Below are 20,431 nucleotides of genomic sequence, written 5' to 3' on the forward strand. Positions count from 1 at the left end.
GACTGCGATTACTCCCACTATAAAGAAACTGGCAGTGATCTGCCTAAGTTGTTGCGCTTTTTTAGGAAGCCAAAGTAGCTGAGCTTTTTTGAGAGGGGGGAAGGGGTCAGGATCCTGTGGTCAACCGTGATCGACAAAGGACCCCCCCCCCCTCGATCAACCTGTAGATCATGATCAAACTGTTGAACTATAAGATTCAGTTCAGACCCCAATTTGGCACATCAGAAAACAGTCCAAAGCACTTGGGAGGTTGCCCAGTTCATCTTGGGGTCTAAGTCCTGATCTACTTTGGCAAAGCAAGCAAACAAACAAGGCTTTGTCTCCCCTCCTCACCCACTGGAATTTACTATTGGGACATCTTTAAAAAGCTATAACTTTTCTCCCTTTTGGTAGAAGTAGATGGAAGTTGCAGGCATACTAGCCCCTTAGGAACAGATTAAGCCTGCCAAATAAGTCCAGGGGTATTGCAGTGGATACCTTGGAAGTTGTTGTGTGTGTTTTTAAATGAAATGTCTATAACTGCCCCCTCCCAGCAGAATTGCATAAAATTTGTAGGCATAGTAGCCCTTCCTTGTAAAATGAAGCCTGCCAAATTTCAGAAGTATAGCTGCTTTGTTTTTCTGACAAGGGCCGCATTTACTGTTTTGTGGTTGATGATTCTTTCCTAATCTAGTGTTTTGTGGGCAATTGGCCCCTCTCCCAGCAATGCTGTTTAATATACCTTAGTCTTTCCCTTATACAAAGGCTTGTATCGCTAGCTTCACTTTTATCAGACACTTGTCTGTAGTTGGTGAGAGGGGTCATATGGCTATGTGACGTTGACATTTTTAAACACAAACCAAGCCAATACCTATGTAACCTTCCCAATTCCTAAGCATGGCTGAAGAAGTGGGTGACAGGATCACATGCTCCTCTCCTCTGGCCTTTACTCTTTCTGACATAAATTCACATCACCCTCTCCCTTGCCACTGAAAACTTTGGATATCAGTTCCCACCTTAGCCATGCCTAATAATTACCAGGATTTGAAATTAACCAATAAAAAAAGGATGGGGATCATTTCATCAGCACCAGCCCCTTTTTGTTAGCCTACACATGGCGTTGTTTGTTTCAGTTGACAACCCACACAGCCTGGTTGCACATATGGATTAGTTTTACAACAGTCTGTATTTTGGAAGATGCATCGCAGGGCAAAAAACAGCAGAAACAGAAGCACATTCCATCTATGCTTCGGTCCACTGCCACTTCTCTTTCATCTTGACAATTCAGTGATTAGGTCCTGATTGATTGCATCTCTATGCAAACAGTGTTAGTAGATCGGTTTTCATTATTTGGAACACTTGGTTAAAGATGCCATATCTTCAAGAGATAATTGCCGATGAATTGAGTTAATCTAACGACAGTGGCTGCAATCCAGAATGTTCCATTAGGCCATTTGTCAGCACTTCTGCACATGTGGTAAATGGGCACACACACACACACACACACCCCGGTTGAAACTCTTCATGCTGTGTCAAAGGCTGTTCCTGAAGTTCATCCAAGTTTTGCAAGCAGTTTATTGAATGATGCAGAGGCTGGAAAGTTATCAAACATGCTTTAAAATGTCTGTATGGTGGAAAAAGCCATCTCCTTTGTCATAAGAAACGCCACCTGTGATAGAGGTGGTGCTTCAAAAAGGTCATTGTTTTGTATGTGGCAGGCTGATCTGGGAGGAGATTTTCCTTCAACTAATATGCTAACTGGGACTGATGGTACTTGTAGTCCAAATCTCAGGAAGGTCCCAGGATGGTGAAAGCTGATTTAAATTCTAGTTAGTGTACAAATCAGAATCTGAAATCCTGATTTGATGCCGGTTTGTTCTTGCTAGCTAGAGTTCAAACAAACCACAGTTCCCAGAGTTTAGATATAGTGGGGAAATATTGCTTGTTTAAGATTAGAAGTGGAAGCTTTCAATTTATTCTTCTCAACTACAAAAGAGGAGGAGAGAGGAGGCTTACCAGAGCTCATTCACCTAATGAGAGACCATGGGCTGTACACAGCACCCCTGATCCGCCCTATGGCTATAATCCAGTGGTCTTCAATCAGGCTAGTCCACCCTGGGACAACCCAAGGAGCGTCCAGCCCTGCACAGATACAGTTCAAAATTAATTTGGTGATGGGGCTAATGCTTAATTAAGGTTTTAAAAAAACCCAAGTAAACATACAACTGACAGTGGGTCAGAGAATGGAGACATGTCTCCTCCCCATTATAGGAGGAGGGGAATCAATTCTGCAGGGTGTTCCATTACAAGAGGCTTCTTTCCCACCCCCACCCCCTTCTCACCCAAGCATTTCCCTTCATAGATGTGAACAGGAAGCCTATGATGAAGCTTTAGAAGGATTTGGTATTTTAAGCACCTTTAAAACATGCCTCAGTTTAGCTATAAATTTGCACCCGAAAGATAATGCTGCTCCTTATTTTGACAGTTGAGGTGAAGTCTGACACAGAGGACATATAATATTTCTCAACATTCATTCATAAAAGAATTGTGAAAACATCTGCGTATTTATGTCTGCCACATAAACAAAAGAAAATATATAATGCTATTAAGATCAACTGTAGTCCTTTCTCTTTTCTGACAGGCATATCACTACCCTTGAGGCGTCATGTATCTTCCCTTAATGAAGTGACAAAAATATTTACCTTCAGGACAAATTATAGGGCTAACAAGCTCCCTTCCCTTGTGTTAAAAAGGACTTGTGCTTGTTATGTCATTGGCTGAGCTTAGGGTTGCTCTGGTGGTCCCGAAACAGATAAACATTATTTATTTATTTTTACTAACGTTTAAAGATGTATTAGAAAACACATGAGAAAAACAAATTGCAGACAAAACACATGATCATTTTTTAATAAATTGACTCTTTATTTGTGTTCAATATTTCTTTTACTAGAGTGGACAGTAGTCTTCATGTCAATCTTTTAAACAATTTTGAAACAAATGTTTCAAACAGATTTTATATCTGTATATGGTTTTAATTGTATCAGTGTTTAATTATTTTCACATAATTCCCCCCCCCCCCCGCCTGTATTTAGTGGTTCTTGTTTTTATCTGTAAGCTGCCTTGGGTCCCGTCAGGGGGAAAGTGGGGTAATAATAATAATAATAATAATAGTCTTCTAGCTTGCTAACATTAATACACCATTCATTTCCCCCTCATAATGATAGCGTATGCAATAAAAGCATCAAACCTGTTTGTTTCCTTAATAGTGGTTACCATAACTTTTCTTTAAAAATCTGTGCGAGTCAAACGGATGCTCTAGCCAAAACCCTTCATATCCTATTAATTTAAATGGGAGGGATTTAAGTGCACTGAACAAAATACCCCACTGAATATTAAGCAGACCCATTGAAAGGAATGGACCGAAATTAATCAGGGCCGTTAATCAGGGCCGTGAGTTCATTGAAGATGACCCAAAAATTATTCTGCTTTCCCCCACATCCTTGATGCTACTTTTGTGAGTCTGAATGAAAGTCGGGGAACCTCAGGCCTTAGAAGTGTGATGATGCCTTTTCCTTGCCTGCATGGAAAAATGAAGTGTGTGTTTGTGTGCTTGAAATATAGCCTACAACTCACATCCATTGTTCTGTCCACTTTTCCATCTGGCTCCAACCACCATTGAAATACATTCTCCAGAAGGTTGTCCACAAGGGAATGCAGCTCTTGGGCTGAAACAGGTTCTCCACCCCTAGCCTAAATTTTTCTGGAAGCCATGAAGCTACTAAAAATTAAATTCTGATATTACAAATGCAGAAAGCAGTCAAACTGATTATCATAATGCCTATGAGATTAGTTTCTGTATTGATTACAGAGGCCGCAGTGCTTCTCAGTATACATAATTGTCTCAGTAATTTCTCTTCCTTCTTTCTCCTCCTTCTTTTTTGAACCTATCAGGCAAATGATAAAGATACGGGCAACTACAGTGCAATGCAGTACAGACTCATCATCCCTCCAATCAAGGATGGCAAGGAAGGTTTTGTGATTGAACCTTATACGGGGCTGATCAAAACTGCTATGCTCTTCAAAAACATGCGGCGATCGTATTTCAAGTTTCAGGTCATTGCTACAGACAACTATGGAAAGGGGCTGAGCAATAAATCAGATGTACTTGTAAGTATGCATTTGGGGGCTTATTTTTGCTGCAAAGTTTATTGTAGACGACGTTGTGCTACAGGCATCCACCCTCCTTGTAGTTTTTTTGTTATTCTGATTGCATATGATGAGGATACAATAGCTGGTGTTGTCAGGCCTTCCTAAGTAGCCCATCAGTGGGTCTTTAAATCTCCTGTTCCTGTTGCCTGCCTGGGACTGAAGGGGACTGACTTCCACAAATCTGCTTATCAGGTTGCCAAAGACTAGTGCCCTAGTGAATCCTATGTACAACACCCACTAGCGTATTAGTTCCCTTTCCAAAGTTTGTTTGCGAGTTGCGGAGGATTGCATTCAACTTTGAAACATTTGACCTGAGGCCCTTCTCTCCCTGTTTCCCCAATTCTCTGTAAAGCATTGAGAAGTCTTGGGCAGTCTAGTAGGGTCTCTGTCCTCAGGCGCAGAGGAAATGTGTGCCCAGTCACTTCTTTCAACTTTCAAAGACAACTCGCCAACATTACCCACAAGGGGTTAGAGCAGAAGCAAGAATCAAAGAGTGTGAAGGTCACTGCTGTAGTTTCATTGTGCATCCACAATGAAAGGGAGCAACTGAGTCATGCAAAGATGTCATTTCACTCATCTTCATTCCACTCACTGGCAAGCTGGATCCAGCCTTGAGATTTTGAAGCTGATATTTCACTGCCTGAGACGTGTCCAAGGATGAAGTTGGTGGCACAAAGTGCTATGTTGGTCAGACTCAAATTGCAGCACTCAGAGGAAGCACTCAAGGAGGAAGGGGAGCGTAGCCCCTGCTACTTAGTTCAGAACTATTTTGCATCAAATAATCTCATATCACTTGGGCTTTCTGGCAGGCAGAAGCTCCTCTTGTTTTCTCCAAAGCTTCCACTTCTGCCAAAGAACATGAGATAACCAGCTTCCTCCCACACCAAGCTTTCTGCATCCCTATTCAGGAATAGGAAAAGGTGTAGTGGCTGTTGGGAAACACCAAGACCATCACCTCTCCCCCAGTGCAGCGCTGTCCGGGATGATTCATCACTCTTGTGTCCCATCGTGCTGATGTGACCCATATCCAAGTACATGAGTACACAACACTAGCAGAGTCCAAACAGAAGCTGAACCTTGAGGTGTGACATCTAAGCCTGATTTATTATGTACAAAATCAAACATAACAGAACAAAGAAAACATGGCTCCCCTCTCTCTTTCTTCCATGGAGAGAATGAAAAAACAAAAGTAATACAGAACGGAGCAGTGTGTCTGAACTTCCGTTCCCCTTGGCATCCAACACTGTGGAATGTAAACCCAGACGTGTGACAACAACAATCACACATCTGCAGCATGGAGGAATAAAATTCCCAACAGTGGCAACCATAAATAATCAAACCTTGTGGACCCCTGTTCCTTCTATTTTGCAGATCTACGCAGCATTTATTCCTTATTACAAACCTGCTGGTGCAAATGGGAGTATGTATAGCGCAAGTGTTTATTATTTGCTTTAAAGAACAATTTGAAATAGAAGGCACGGTCATCCAGTGTTAAGAAATGTCTTTAGGATTTATTCTTCAATACAGTAGATGATACTACTTCTAATTACCAAAGCCACTACTATGGTTTCCATTATTGCACTATCTCAGTGGAGGGGTACCTGGCCACTGAATGGAAAGGTTGTATTCTTAAATCTATAAAGACTTAGATAATACCATCTCTTAAAAACAAACAAACTAGAGTTATCCTTTTTAAAACACTGCATGTTGAGAATGACTAATACACCAACACTTCACTGCTTTAGAGTTTCATTTAGTAGATTACACTGAAGTTTGCATTTGAGTTGAATAGCATTCGGATGATTTGCACATGTATCTGCATGTAATTATCTAGTACCTCTGCATATCATTTGCAGTATTACCTTTTTATCAAACTCTTGTGCCAGGTATGTGGAGTTGTCTCAATGTGCAGATGGGGAAGCAACTGATTTTCAAGCAAGGGCCACAGCTGAGTGGTAAAACTCATGATTCGAATGCAGAAGATTCCAGGTTTGATCCCCAGCATCTCCAAGTAGGGCTGTAAAGACATATGCCTGAAAACCTGAGGAGCAACTGTCTGTGTTGAATCAGAGAGCTTGAAGGGGCCTTGTAAGCTAATCGAAGGCTAAGTGTAGGAAATCCAGAGCTAGAACGTTATCAACAGTTCTTCTCCCAGCCTTCTCCCAGTGCATTTAGCATGAAGCTCTGAATGGGGATTCTAACCCCATTACTTTGAAGGGTAGAATCCTCCCCACATTCAGAAACACTGCAGGTTCCTTATCCAGGAGGATTTTTTACTGAATTCAGCTAAAGTTTATTGCCCCTGCATCCCCATCACAGCTAAGCCACTGACTTTATTTCACATGCCTGAAAGTTTATGGTTCCCTAAGATGTGCACATGTATGGTATGTATGTTTGCAAACACATTGTTTCTGCCCTTTACATGCTTATGTACATAACCATGACTGAAAGATGGAACTTCCTGTATTCTAGATTATATGCTTTGCACTATATTTGTATGCAAAACTGATTGATTTATCACTGAATGGACATTTGTTGGTAGTACTGTAGGCCCTTTATGATTTGTCTGTTGTGCCATTAATACTGTTTACCCTTAACTGCCCTGGCTAGTTTGCGAACACTAGAGGAGAGAATTCTCTCATATTTCTTTTCTCAGTTCAGCAACTTGATTGCTTCCCTTTCACATACAGGCCAGCAGAGAAAAACAAGGCTCTGTGTGATAGAGGAAGAGAGAAGTTTGCCCTGCTTGCTTGGAGTTTTCTCTGCTTGTCCATTTGAAAAAATCATTCAAGCTGTTTTCCTTCCCTCCTGTCATCTTTGAAACCAATGCTGTACCACTTTTGATAAGGAAAGAAAAAACTACACACAGCTTGATCGCTCTTTCAATGTACATGTGGCTAAACTCTCACTATGGTTGCTTTGTCTCACATATAGGGGACAAAATATGAGCTGAGATTTCCTATCACTGTTTGCCTTGCTGTTAACAGATTGTCTTTGCTGTTCTGAGAAACAGAGCTCGGGGGGAGACAGTTACTAGTTTTGTCTCCAGAAAGAAAGAGAAAAGCACTATCTTTGATACCTTTGTGCTTCAGAACCTTTACGCACAGTTAGCTTCTCAGGTGTAATTTGGGGAATTAATTTACATATACAGTGGTACCTCGTGTTATGTACTTAATCCATTCCAGAGGTCCATTCATAACCGGAAACTGCTCATAACATGAGGCGCGCTTTCTCTAATGGCACCTCCTGCTGCTGCTGTGCCGCCGGAGCGCGACTTCCACTCGCATCCCGGGGCAAAGGTTGCAACAAGGGGCATCTACTTCCGTAACCCGCAGCATTTGTAAGGGGGATGGTATGTAACACGAGGTACCACTGTAAGTGGGCACAGTGTTGCAAATAGGATAGCCATGTGCCCTTCTTTATAAATGACAGTCCACGTTTTGTTGAAAGCGACCTTGCCCAGTCAACAGTCTTTCCCGCTGTGGTGAGAGATGTATTGTATTTCTATTCACATTATGGTAACTAAATTTGTAGCTATATGTATTAATAAGCATATGTACTCCCCCCCCCCCCGCAATTCTGTTTCTTCTTAGCCTTTTCTTTAGTGATACATTTCCTCTCAGTGTTTCTCTATCCCTGCTCCACATCAAAGGTGCTTACTGGTGCAGGTGGAGAATCTCACCTTGCTCCCGTTCTCATTCTGAGATAATGTATGTTTTGCAAGCTCAAGTGTATCTTTCTTTTCTGTTTCCAGGTCTCTGTAGTCAACCAGTTGGACATGCAAGTCATTGTCTCCAATGTTCCTCCTACTCTTGTGGAACAAAGCAAGGATCAGCTTATAGGGTAATGAAATGTGTTCATTGTCTAAACGTCTTATAGAGTCAAACCCTGGAAAGTACCAGTGGTTAAAATGTTACTGTTCAATCTTTCCTGAAACATCAGTGCAATAGGCAATATAAAGCTTAGAAAGAAGGGAGAAACTGAGGGAGAAGATCTAAGGCACAACATTTTGAGTTTCACTTTTGCTATTTTTAGAAAGCACTTCCATTTGGGTGTGCTTTTGAATGCCTCGCTGACATTTCATTTGTTTTGGTCCATCCATTTCAGCTTGCCAGGTGGAACAATCTCTCCTCTTTCCCCACCCCCACTGTTCTATGGGTTTCCCCAATTCCCCATCCTCCAAGCCAATTCTGAACCTCCAGGGAGGGGTTCAAATATACCCCCAAGGCAGTATATAAATTCAATAAATTTATAATAAATAAATAAAACACTGGGGGAGGAGAGAGGGCAGAAAGCCCCCCCCCCCAGCACTAGCAGAAGACCACTCTACTAGCAGGAGTCATAAGTTGAATCTGACACTTGGTACAGATTTTGTTTTTAAATCACTGCCATTTAATGAGGAAACGGGATGAAATGGATTTAGGAATAAGCATGTGCAAAATTGACATGGATGAGAAATAGATTGAGGCATCCATCCCTACTTGGAAGGGAATCAGAAAAGGTAGCAAGTACACCAGGAAATTCCATATATATCCTCACCTTGCTGACTCTGTGAAAGAAATTCCACAATCCAGTCTTTTCAGTCAATTAATTACATTTATATAAATGTGGTTATTATCAAAATCTCTCAAGACATATTTTTTTTGGAAGCACTGAAGGCAATGTAAGATTACCATACTTAAAATTTTCTTCTTTAACAAAAAAAGCACTCCTTGTTAAAAACCATCTTCCATTTTTATTCCTTCCCTATTATAGTAGCACATCAGAACAAAATGAACCTCAAACAAATTAAAGAAATGTGCTCTTAACCCACAGCTCCCATGTATTAAAATTGATCCTCAGTGATAAATAAAGTGCAGGGTTTTTTTTATTAATGCACTGATTAAACCAACAACAACTTGTAGCTCTACTTAAAGGTATTAGGATTTTATGATTTATTTCTATGCCAAGAATTATTTTATTCATTCTTCAACAAAGCAACAATAAATTAGACCACAAGGAGAACAATTACTTCTGGTTAACATCTCTGATGAAATCAAGGAGACTACTCTTTAGCTTATTTACCATAAAAGCACTGGTGATCATTTCCCATTTCAATGCAGATATGTTGTTTTGGCTGTGAGACCAAAGATCATTTAATTTTAGAAAGCATCTCATTCTGGCTATTGTTCCTGTATACAATAGTCCTTCCCTTCTTCTCCACAATCCATCTTTTAACAGCTTACTATTTTAAAATGTTTATTCATTAAAAAATTTGAGTTGTGTGACAGTGCCATGCTTTCTAGGGGTCCCGCGACAATGGATCAAAATAATATTGTGTAATAAAATGGGGTTATTAAAATTGTTGGTTGGTAAAATCAAAAGTGTATTATTAAACATGGGCGTAGCCAGTCATATGCAGAGATATCTGTGCTGCTTATCACGGACTGTGTCACAAGAGAGCCCACCTATTAGGGACACTCACCTAGCACTCCAGGAAGAAAGCACAACAGCAACACAGGTGTGGTGTTAACAGCTTTAAGTGCTGTGCTTTCAGTACTCAGGAATTACCATGTCCCTCAGCAAGGGAAATGCAAAGGTGATTACATGAAGACTGTGTGCACAACAAATGAGTAACAGAAATTCATTCATCTCTCACAAAACTGAAATGCCCGTGGTCACAGCACAGTGGGCCTAATCCAAGCATACACAACTGAAATAGCAAGTTGTTAGCAGATTGACTTATGCTTAATTTACATGTGCACACATATCTTAGCATAAGTGTTTGCAACGATGGGGATCTTTAATCTGGAGACCGTGGTTTCATTCTAGTGGTTATTGCACCATGTCACTGCTGCTTGAGAAATGTCAATACCTGCCTTGCCTGCTTGGAGGAGTTAGCAAGAGTCCATAAATATCTAATTACATGTGTTTAAATGCTTATGTACAAAAAATGGCAGATAATTAATAAAATGGCCTTGTGGCTTGAGATGTCACTACAAAATTTGAAAACATCAAGATGTTATTTTAACTAAGAAAAGGGTGCATATTTATGCATACTTGCTCCTAAACTATGCATTTTTATATGTCACCTTCATGGTTGCAGAACTCTGTTGGAAAGTTAGGAGAAGTATTTTGCTACACATATTGTTTTGAGAACTGCAAATACGGTAACCAAAATTAATTCCTCTCCATCCCAACCAAAGGGGTAAATTAGAAGTGGAGTACAAAATGGCTCAGTTACCCCACTTGGCTCAGGTCACCAGAATTAAATTTACGTTTGCAGCTATGTTTGCAGAAGCCTGTAGATATGTTAGTGTCTTCATCTTGGCTGTTCAGGCTAATGTAAATATTGCTGGCAACTCAGAAATCCATTTTTGTGTTTGTGCCTGGGCATTTATAAGCAAGAAATATTTTCCCAATTATGGACTGACCTTCCTCCCCCTTCCCTCTGCATTACTTCTAAAGGTATGTTTATAACAAAAAATGAAAATACACAATTTCAACATTTGGGAGCTAAAATTAGGTATTATGGCTGCCTGTGACTTTTACAATGAGCTATGGTGCTGTATGCTATGACATTTCATAAGGCTTTACAATATCTATTTTGGAATGAAGAATTAATATCTTCAAATCCTTATCTGACATACGTATGCTCAGCCTTTGATCCTCTACTGGGATTCCTGGATTCTAGACAGCATGGTGAAGATCTTGAAGCAAATCTCAATATACAGTGTTAGGGCTTTGTTGGGTCTATTATAATAATCTCTCTGTAAATTTCAGTTTTCAGTGCAGTGGGGGGGGGGAATCAGTATAATGAAACATTAATACTTCCATTTGTCTTTTCATTTTGGAAAAATGAATTAATAGCTGTAGCTCTGTTGGAGGAAGAGTCTGTACTTTTAACTGTATCGTTAAGATTGGGATCCTTGTGCCAAATTTTGTGGACCCCACATTCACATCCAATGGTGCAGCAGAATTCAGTGCATGAATTGAAATGACAGTACAGCACATATGTGCCAAATTTTTAAGGGGCTGGTGTCCCTTAGGCCTCCCCGCCCGCCTGGTAATTTTCTTATGGGGGCCCAGTCCCCTTAATATTTCCCCCCGTCTGCCTGTTTTTCCACCTCCCTCTCTCCTTCCCTCAGTTTGCTGCCTCTGTTTCTGGCTTGTCTCCAGGAGGAACAAGAGGGATGCAGCAGTAGCCATGGGCATAGGCAAGTTTATGGCATGTGCATGTCCTGGTTCCACGTCCCTCTTTCTCCTGCTCACTCGTTTGCTCCATACCTGTGGCTTGGTATTGAGCAGCCCTGCAGGAGAGCATGGCCAGGCAGGTGAGCCAGTGGAGACGGCGTCCTCCAATGGCAGGGATAGTGGCCCCTTTGGGGGACATCCCCCAAACTGCTACAGCCTGAGCATTGATGAGCACACCTGGCCAGCGGGCAGCAGCACACATTGGAGAGGTGGGAGCATGGTTGGGGAAAGGCAGCTGACTGAGGGAAGGAGGGAGAAAGGAAGGCAGCCACCACCACCACCAACCGCCTGTACTCACTGCACTGAACTGGGTGTGCGCCGACATGACCCCTGGCTGAGAAGTAGTGCAGCACAATGAGGAGGCAGCAGCAGGTGGCGAGGCGAGGTAGTGGGGGGCAGGGCAGGGCAAGATGGGCTTGCCCCCCAGCGTTTTGTTCAAGAAGGCCAATTTAACTGACAGAGCCATTTTTTGCAACCTGTTGCTGCTACTCTGGCATACTGCCTGGCCAGCCTCTCCCGACCTGTTAGTTGCAGGAAGAGTTAAAGCTGTTTGTGTTGTTGCTGGCAAATTCCACAAGGAAGAGTAGCAATAATGTGGGGTGTCGAATTAAAGGAGGGAGATGTTGAAGGAAGGAACTCCGTGTGGTTCTGGGGGACCTGTGATAATGGAGGTAAGCGAGAGAGCACTGTGGGGTATAGAGAGGAAAGGGGGTGGCTAAGAAAATGAACTGGAGGTTTAACAGAATACAGGTGTTCAGTAGTTATAAAGAGAGAGGACATGATATGTACTATAGGCTGAACAAAGTGGTTAATCTATGCAAGTGAAGAGTGAAAAAGGAAGCTTGACAAATGACTGTTGAAAAGTTAAAATGGTAACAGAAATCACCTCCTGCAGTTAATGTAGCTATGTGGACCTCCTGAGGTAATAAAAATCTGAAGATGGCACTCATAGTGATTTGAGTTGCGCACCCCTGCTTTAAAGTGTAGAAATGCATGCATGAGGAAGAGGATGTTTATGCAGGGTGGAGAGAGGAACAGAATGTCTGCCTCCCTGGGGAGAAGCAGCCCCCTGAGCTTTGGTTAAGTACAAAGGAGGAGGGAGAGAGAAAGAAGCAAGCTGAGGGGAGAGAAATGTAGAGGGTGCTCTGCTAGCTGCAGAAATAAGAGATGTTGATAAAAAAACAGAAGCAAAGGCAGCATGCAGAGCTGATCTCCTGGAAAGCATTGCTGTATAATTGTAATGCAAAAATGGAGGAAACAACTGAAGGAAAGGGCAATAAATAAATACAGCTTTATTCATTTTCCTACAGACGAATGTGGGGCAGGGGGTGGGCATTGAAAATCCATTACATTCCAAAAGTTAGGTAAAGAAAAATAACAATAGCTGAGTGCCTGGTTTAGGTAACACAGAGAGTTAATTGGCTTTGCACTGTGTTCTCCACAAGTGGATTGGAAAAATGGGTAGAAGACAACAAATCCTTTCTTGTTTTTCAAGCCAGTGTGGCACCTATGAGCAAACATGAACTCATAGAAGTGGCCTTCTATGTAGGTGGGATGCTTTTAATGTATTTCTCTTTCCTCTTGTTTTTTAATATATTTATGTGGGGTTTATTGTATTTTTGTTTGGTTGCCCTGGTCAAAATAAAGTGAATAAAATAATAATAATAATAATAATAATAATAATAATAATAATAATGGCTTTCCCTGTCATTCTCTATTTTGGAGGAAGAGTCACAGCTGGATAGGGAAGGGTTAATTAGTATGTCTTGAGCTGTGGCCCCTACACACACACACACACACACACACACACACACACACACTTAAAATGTTCCCCTTGAGTTAGGCTTGTGTGAACCTCTTTTTTTAAACCCTAATATTTATAGGGATGTGATCTTTCTGAAAATTGCAGCTGGGCATTAAAATAAATTCTTGCACTCTGAGAAAGATTATTATTCATTCAATTTATATCCTACCCTTCCTCCTAAAGAACCCCAGGGAAGTACCCCTTCCCCCACCCCAAAAAAATAGTGTTGAAAAAAACCACTCGCAGGAGTGTGTGCATGTGTGTGGTTGTGATGCCTTGTGTGCATATGTGTGTTTGTCACATGTGCACGATTGTGGCACATGTAGCAGTGTGTGTCTGTGTGTGTGTGTGTGTGTGTGTGTGGTGCCATGTCCAAGACAGTTTTTCTCATGTGCAGATGTGCCCACACACACATCCTGCTTTAGATGTTTTTGCGCTACAACAGGACCAATATTGCCTAAACTTGATGATCCCCAAAATAATTTTTGGACAAAAATAAGTGCATAGATGTGCTACTCTCTACTGGAAACAGTGCAGTTGTGGTTGGTAGAGTTTCATCATATTTCCCATATATATTTATGCAATTTTTGAGATTTTGGGGTGCTTCACATACCTTATCTCTGTGATCTTTACAATCCATGTTAACCTCTGCTTCTCTTTGTGTGGCCATCATGACTATGTTCTGCCTGCACTGTTGGATGCCTCTGAATGCCACTTTCTGGGATACATAAGTGAGAGATTGTTGTTCTCAAGTCGTACTTTCAGGCTTCCCCTGGGCATCTGGTTTGCCATTGTGAGAATATTGGACTAGTTGGGCCACCATCCTGATCCAGCAGAGCTCTTCTTATCTTTTTTCTTCTTCTCATCTCTTATTCTTGTTGAGTTCAGCAGCAACAACACACAAGCAAGGCTTTCACACTAAAAAAAACCAACAACACATAGTCTTCATCAAGATGCTGCTTTTCATTCAATTCAATATTTATAGAATAACCAAACTGGGAGGATTTTGCATTATTTCTAGAGCCATGTACATTATTTCTAGAGCCATGTTTATTTTTCAAACAAACAAAAATGTACAACATCATTGCCTAAGTTTTCTTAACACTCATGTAGACATTTCAGGTGTTGGGGTTTTTTAAAGGAAAAAATCATTAATATTCACCTTCCATCGCTATCACATTTCAGCAGCTCCTAAATTGCTGAACAGAATAGCTATTTGCTACATTATTACAATGTTTGAAGTTCATGCAGTCATTCCTGTAACTCCTGTAAATCCCCTTTTCATTAGATGCAGCATGTAGCAAATGCCCACAGAGATACTATTCTGAAATGTATATATGCCTTTGTCTATAATGAATATGAAAAGCACTGCTTTTGTTAGTAGTTTCTTTCTGTCAGGTTAAATTTCAGAGGAAACAGGACAGAGGCATACTGTTCATTGGATCAGTTTGAAAACAATTCATTGATCTGTATATTGAAATTTTCAGTAGTGAGGTTTGTACCCAAGATGATTGCATGGTTAGAATAATCAGTGTCAAGCCCTTTTAAAACAATAAATGAAATTCAGAGAATATTGTGAGGAACAGCACATATTGATCTGAACTGGATTAGTTTTCTGCCATTCCTAGTATTATGCTGCTGCAGTTTTGCTTATCTTGTCCTTAGAGTAGTTTATATATTTTGTCATAGCAAACATTTTGGAGTACTAAAAGACACCTCTTTCCAGTGCAGAATGGATGCATGAACCATGAGGATTACTCTTATCAGAGTTTCTAGATTAGAACTGAGAAAGGAAAGATGGGGCAGTTGCAATCTTTAAGAGGCCCAAGAGAGATTCCTAGTGTTGCTTAAATTGTGGGCAAGGCTCTTACACGTTTCTTGGACAAGAGAACCTGGGACTCCCATCTTAAAGTGGGGATATAAATATAATGGTTGTTCTTTGAAGTATCCCCAAGTAGGGATGTACAAAGGTACCTCCATCTGTTCATTCACACTTCGATCCAGTATTTTCTGTTATTGGATTATTTTACACAAGTCTTCTGTTACATCATTTGCTGATGTAGAAATACATTTATTTATTTATTTATTTATTTTGCTAATATTGTAGTGCACAATAGACATGCATATATCAGTCATAAGCATTTACAAACCAGTTAACTTCCATATGGGTTCCCTTTAACAGTTAATGAATCTAATCCTAACCATATCTACTCAGACATGCATCCCATTGAATTCAACTGGGCTTACTCCAGGACGAGGCAAGCTGGAACGGAAGGCTTGTGTCCTTGATTCAGCAGAAATTTATTTCTGTTTCATTTCCCTCGCTCGGATATTGGGGAAGGACAGTTTTGCATCCTGTTGATATTTTTTGCTCTTTGTGTTTTGGCTTGTGTGAATTACTGTGGGCATAATAAATATTTTACAGGCATGTTCCTTTGGTCATTGTAATGCCACTTGTAAAATCCAACATTTTATTTCATAAATGAGTATTTTATGCAGAAGATGGTTGTGTGTATGCATTTGCTGAAGTAATGCTCAAGCTAGTCTATGTTCTAAATATTTGTAGTAAACAGAGTTTTGTGTTTGACAGCTAGAAATCCTTAGATTTTAACTGAGGAGCACAGATAAAATCAACAGGGGACAACAGGTCACTTATTTCCATGTGAAAAGAACAATCATGAATGATGCACTCTATTTTTAAAAGGTTACAATCATTCAATGATACTTCTGAATAGACATGGTTAGAATTGTCTATAGACTGCCTCTAGAAACAAACAGCTTTGTTGCATATAAAATTAGCAAACAACACTTCAGGAAAAAGAAAAGCAGTGAGGCCCCTGTTGGGACAGCACCAATTATACATCAATGAATATGTAAATAACATAAATTACAAGGCAATTTACATATCTCTTTACAATGCTGCATTAAAAAACACACACACCTTTCATCATATAAAAAAACTGAGGTGAAAAACCTTCATAACAAGAGTTCATGTGATGATGGGGGTTGGGGATTGAATGGGTGAGTACAAGGAAATCTGCTTTATAGGCCAAAAGATTCCTCAGAGAATCCAAAGACGAACATAGCAAGACGTTGAACAGTAACAAACCACTCGACTCCCAGACCTGTTAGTCAACTGTATAAAGGACATAAAATGTCTGCACCCTGTAGAAGGGGTGGCTAACTTTTTACCCTCCAGATATTGTTGGACTATAACAGGCATAGGCAAACTTGGCCCTCCAGATGTTTTGGGACTACAATTCACATCATCCCTGACCACGGGCCTTGTTAGCTAGGGATCATGGGAGTTGTAATTCCAAAACATCTGGAGGGCTGAGTTGCCTATGCCTGAACTAGAACTCCCATCATCCCTGATTATTTGCCACCCTGGTCAGACGTTGGAGTCCACAACATATCGAGGGCCAGAAGCCCTGCTCTTTGGACCCAAAAAAGGGATAAAGAAAAAAATGGTTGGAAAATAGTATCAAGAAGGAAAAGATTAATTAATGGTTCAGAATGCACTTAACCCCTTTCAGGCTGGCTTAAGCACTGAAAAAGGTCAGTATTTCATCATCATGAAATCCAGAATATAGGCATTGTTTTAGCCTCTCCCCCCCCCCATTTGAATCCTCTTGACTCTTGAGTTTGTCCCCTGAGACCCTTTTCTTTGTTCCTCTTCACATCTGAAGTATAGTAAGTCAGCACAAGGGTCTTTTTTGTGGTAATCTTGCGTCAAAGGAGAAATCTTGCCTTCAAATAAACAGCTAAAACCTACTTTTTTCAACAAGTTTTTCAGCTGCTACTTTTTCAATAATGACAAAATTCAGTCGTTGCTGTTTTTCTATTGACTTGATTTTTACTGTTTTGGTTTAATTTACAGTTCTTTTGAGTTTGTTATACTGTTTAAATTTTCCACTGCATTGTTGTTGTTTTTTTTGCTTTGAACCCCCTTTAAGAAGAGCATAGATGTGCATTTAGATATGTATCAGTGCAGAGGCTTATTTCTGTGGATAGATCTCACCTGCTAGATTCAGGACAATTTTGAACTGTGTTTTCTATGTCCCTGATACAGTGCATATTTGTGCAGCTACATTGCTTAAGCTATCTTGGAACAGTTTTGTCAGTTTCTATATAATGCCTGTGGTTTAACTGCAGGCCTGGTTTTTGCTTGTTTGTTTTATCATCCTGTGGTAAACCTGTCAGCTCCATACCCTGATTGCAAAGCTTACTATATTTCTTGAGGAATACTAGATACACTGCTACCTGCTAGGTTATGTCATCTTGTATGTATCAATGAAATATTCTACTGCAACTCATCGTGGGCATATTTTGTGTGAGAGAGAATTTATTAGCCTTCTATGAAGAGGTGAAACTGACTCCTATATAATGCTAACAGTTTTATTTGGAAAATACCATTGGAATTTCCCCAAAGCCATTTAAAACTCAAATGCTATCATAAATACACATTAGTAGTGTTATGGGCACAATGCTGGTGAGAGCTGCTTCTTTGTTGCTACAGTTTTCCTTAGGAGTTCTGCACTTAAAAATACATGGGTTTTAGGGTCTATGTGTTTTTTACCATTGAGCTTCTGTCTCTGTCTCTGTCTATCTGGAATGAACATGTCAATTAGTCACAGAAGATGTTTCTATTGCATTCCGTTATCAGGATTTTGGAACGCTATATTCAAGACCAGATTCCTGGCGCAAGGGTTGTGGTAGAATCCATTGGTGCTCGCAGATATGGAGATGGCTATTCAGAAGAAGACTATTCAAAATCCGATCTTATGGTCTACGCAATTGACCCTCAAACAAACCGTGCTATAATGAGGAACGAGCTTTTCAAGTATGTATTCCATCATGTCATTGTAGCATTATCTCTGCGGTCAGCACTGTGAATATCTGGTTGGCAGAATGGTTATTTTAGTTACTGACTTGACCACATTGCTTAGCAAAATTAATACCCCTCTCTCCTTTTGCACCACACTGTGATTTCATGCGCACCATTATGTACCTATAAGCTGTTGATATATGTATATAATACTTATAGCCACGTTCCACATAAGGCTCATTGGAAAGTTTTGAGTACCCATGTAATGCTGCTGTCTCATACAACACATTAGGATTTGAAACTAGATTTATCTTGACTCAGTGTCATTTCAAGGTTGCCCTTCCAGTGCAGCTGTAGAAATATATATTTCCCCTTCTCTGCCTAGGTTTTGGGCAGGGGAAAGAAGCATATATCTAGTTTTTCACACCAGAAACAGAAAGGTTGCTCTGCTTGGGTTTTTTACAGATGGACTAGATGCTAGGGCTCAGAATGAGGAAGAACATAGGCTTAGTTCTCTCAAGCAGCTGAGCATTATTGAGGCTTCGTGGGATTACAGCGCACAAAGGAGACTCCTCTCTCATGTCCTCACCACTCAATCAGCACACCTCTGACCTATTATACAGATAACGTCTGCAGCAGGAAGCACACCTCTGACCTATTATACAGATAACGTCTGCAGCAGGAAGCCTACCATAAGGAGATTGGCTCCATATGTGATTTAGAATCCTGGACAATATAAACCATGAGACAATGAGGACACAACAGAAGGGGAGAGACAGAAATTGCAACAGCACTCTCTCCTTTTTCATAACTATAATCACATGGGAGGGAACACTCAAACAGGACTCTGAAGGTGAACTGAACCTGTATCTGGCTCACTGGTAGAGGCCCTCATGACAGAATGCTCTTCCGTATAAAGCATTCTCTGTAACTAGAAAACTAGAAGTCAGGGAGAAAAACTTAGCCTAGCCAGTGGGAAAGCCATTTTTTCTCCTCAATAATGCCCTAAATGAAGTACAATATTTTACTAATAAACACATTTCTGTCTGCAGTTTTGATCAACGTATACATTTTCTCCTAATATAATGCAGTTTGTATGCTATTTTCACTAATATATACTCATTTATTCACACATTTCTTCTAATATTTGCATTTTTGTAAACATTGGTTGGAGAACTGCATTGCAAAGGACAGAATGAATTTTGTTCTCAGTTTGCATACCATTTTGGAAAATGTAAAATTGGCTTCAAATATGAACTGAATTGAATTTTTCTCCTCTCCACCCCACGAATATTCCTATTCACAAACTTTGTCTGGGATCTTCAGCAGTTGTGTGAATGACGCAGTCAGCAAGCTAAGGACATTTGCTGCAATGAGTGTGCATGTGTTGGTTCATTCATTTGTGAAGACTGCTATTTTTCATCTATATTCCCAAACCTATTTCATCTGTTGCCTTGTATTTGTGGAAAGTGAGAGATCATTATTCTTTCTCCAAACCCCCTCTGGTGCCTGCTGCTGCTTTGCATATATTTTATTGTACCTCTTCTCCCCGAAGGAGAGTCAGGTCACAGTGCTCCATGATGGAATGAGGCAATCTGTCAGTCATATGTCCATGAAGCAAATACCTATGGGCTGCCTTATGAATTGTGATTCGTTAGAGGAATCTTATTCTCCTGAGTCCCAAATCTTGTGTGGATAAATTATAGCACAAGTGAGATAGAAAAGCATGTAGCTGTTAAGAAGAGGTATAGTGAATAGGCTCATCATAGGTGGTGTGAGTTAGAAATAGCCACAGGAAAAGAGGAGAAAAAGAATTTATAGACTAATATTATATTAAGGTAAAGGTACCCCTGCTCTTACGGGCCAGTCTTGACAGACTCTAGGGTTGTGCGCTCATCTCACTCTATAGGCCGGGAGCCAGCGCTGTCCACAGACACTTCCGGGTCACGTGGCCAGCGTGACGAAGCTGTTCTGGCAAGCCAGAGCAGCACACGGAAACGCCGTTTACCTTCCCACTAGTAAGCGGTCCCTATTTATCTACTTGCACCCGGGGGTGCTTTCGAACTGCTAGGTTGGCAGGCGCTGGGACTGAGCAGCGGGAGCGGACCCCACTGTGGGGATTCGAACCACCGACCATGCAATCGGAAGTCCTAGGCGCTGAGGTTTTACCCACAGCGCCACCCGCGTCCCTAATATTAGAGTTCTGTCTAGTCAAGTTGAGTGGGATCAATTCCAATCTGTTACCTCCGAGAATGTGGACAGGCTGCTTGGACGAGTGAAACCAACCACATGTCTCCTGGATCCTTGCCCATCCTGGCTTATAAAAGCTAGCCGGGAAGGACTGGGCGATGGGCTTTGTGGGGTGGTGAATGCTTCCC

The 20,431-nt window shown here is 40.8% G+C and overlaps 1 protein-coding gene across 25 annotated transcripts in view; it reads left to right on the top strand.

Annotated features, from left to right (window-relative positions):
• PCDH15 (protocadherin related 15) overlaps positions 1–20,431 on the top strand; it is a 649,118-nt gene that overhangs the window by 589,583 nt on the left and 39,104 nt on the right. For all 25 annotated transcript variants that reach the window (XR_014564822.1, XM_083740648.1, XM_083740659.1 and 22 more), the window contains 3 exons: positions 3,931–4,146; positions 7,943–8,031; positions 17,892–18,068. Coding sequence is in view for 24 of the 25 variants with exons in the window: in XM_083740648.1 (XP_083596774.1) it covers positions 3,931–4,146; positions 7,943–8,031; positions 17,892–18,068 (482 nt within the window). In the remaining variant the exon portion in view is untranslated. The remainder of the gene's footprint in view (positions 1–3,930; positions 4,147–7,942; positions 8,032–17,891; positions 18,069–20,431) is intronic.

Source organism: Podarcis gaigeae (assembly GCF_964106915.1).
Source record: "Podarcis gaigeae genome assembly, chromosome: 5".
NCBI lineage: Eukaryota > Metazoa > Chordata > Lepidosauria > Squamata > Lacertidae > Podarcis > Podarcis gaigeae.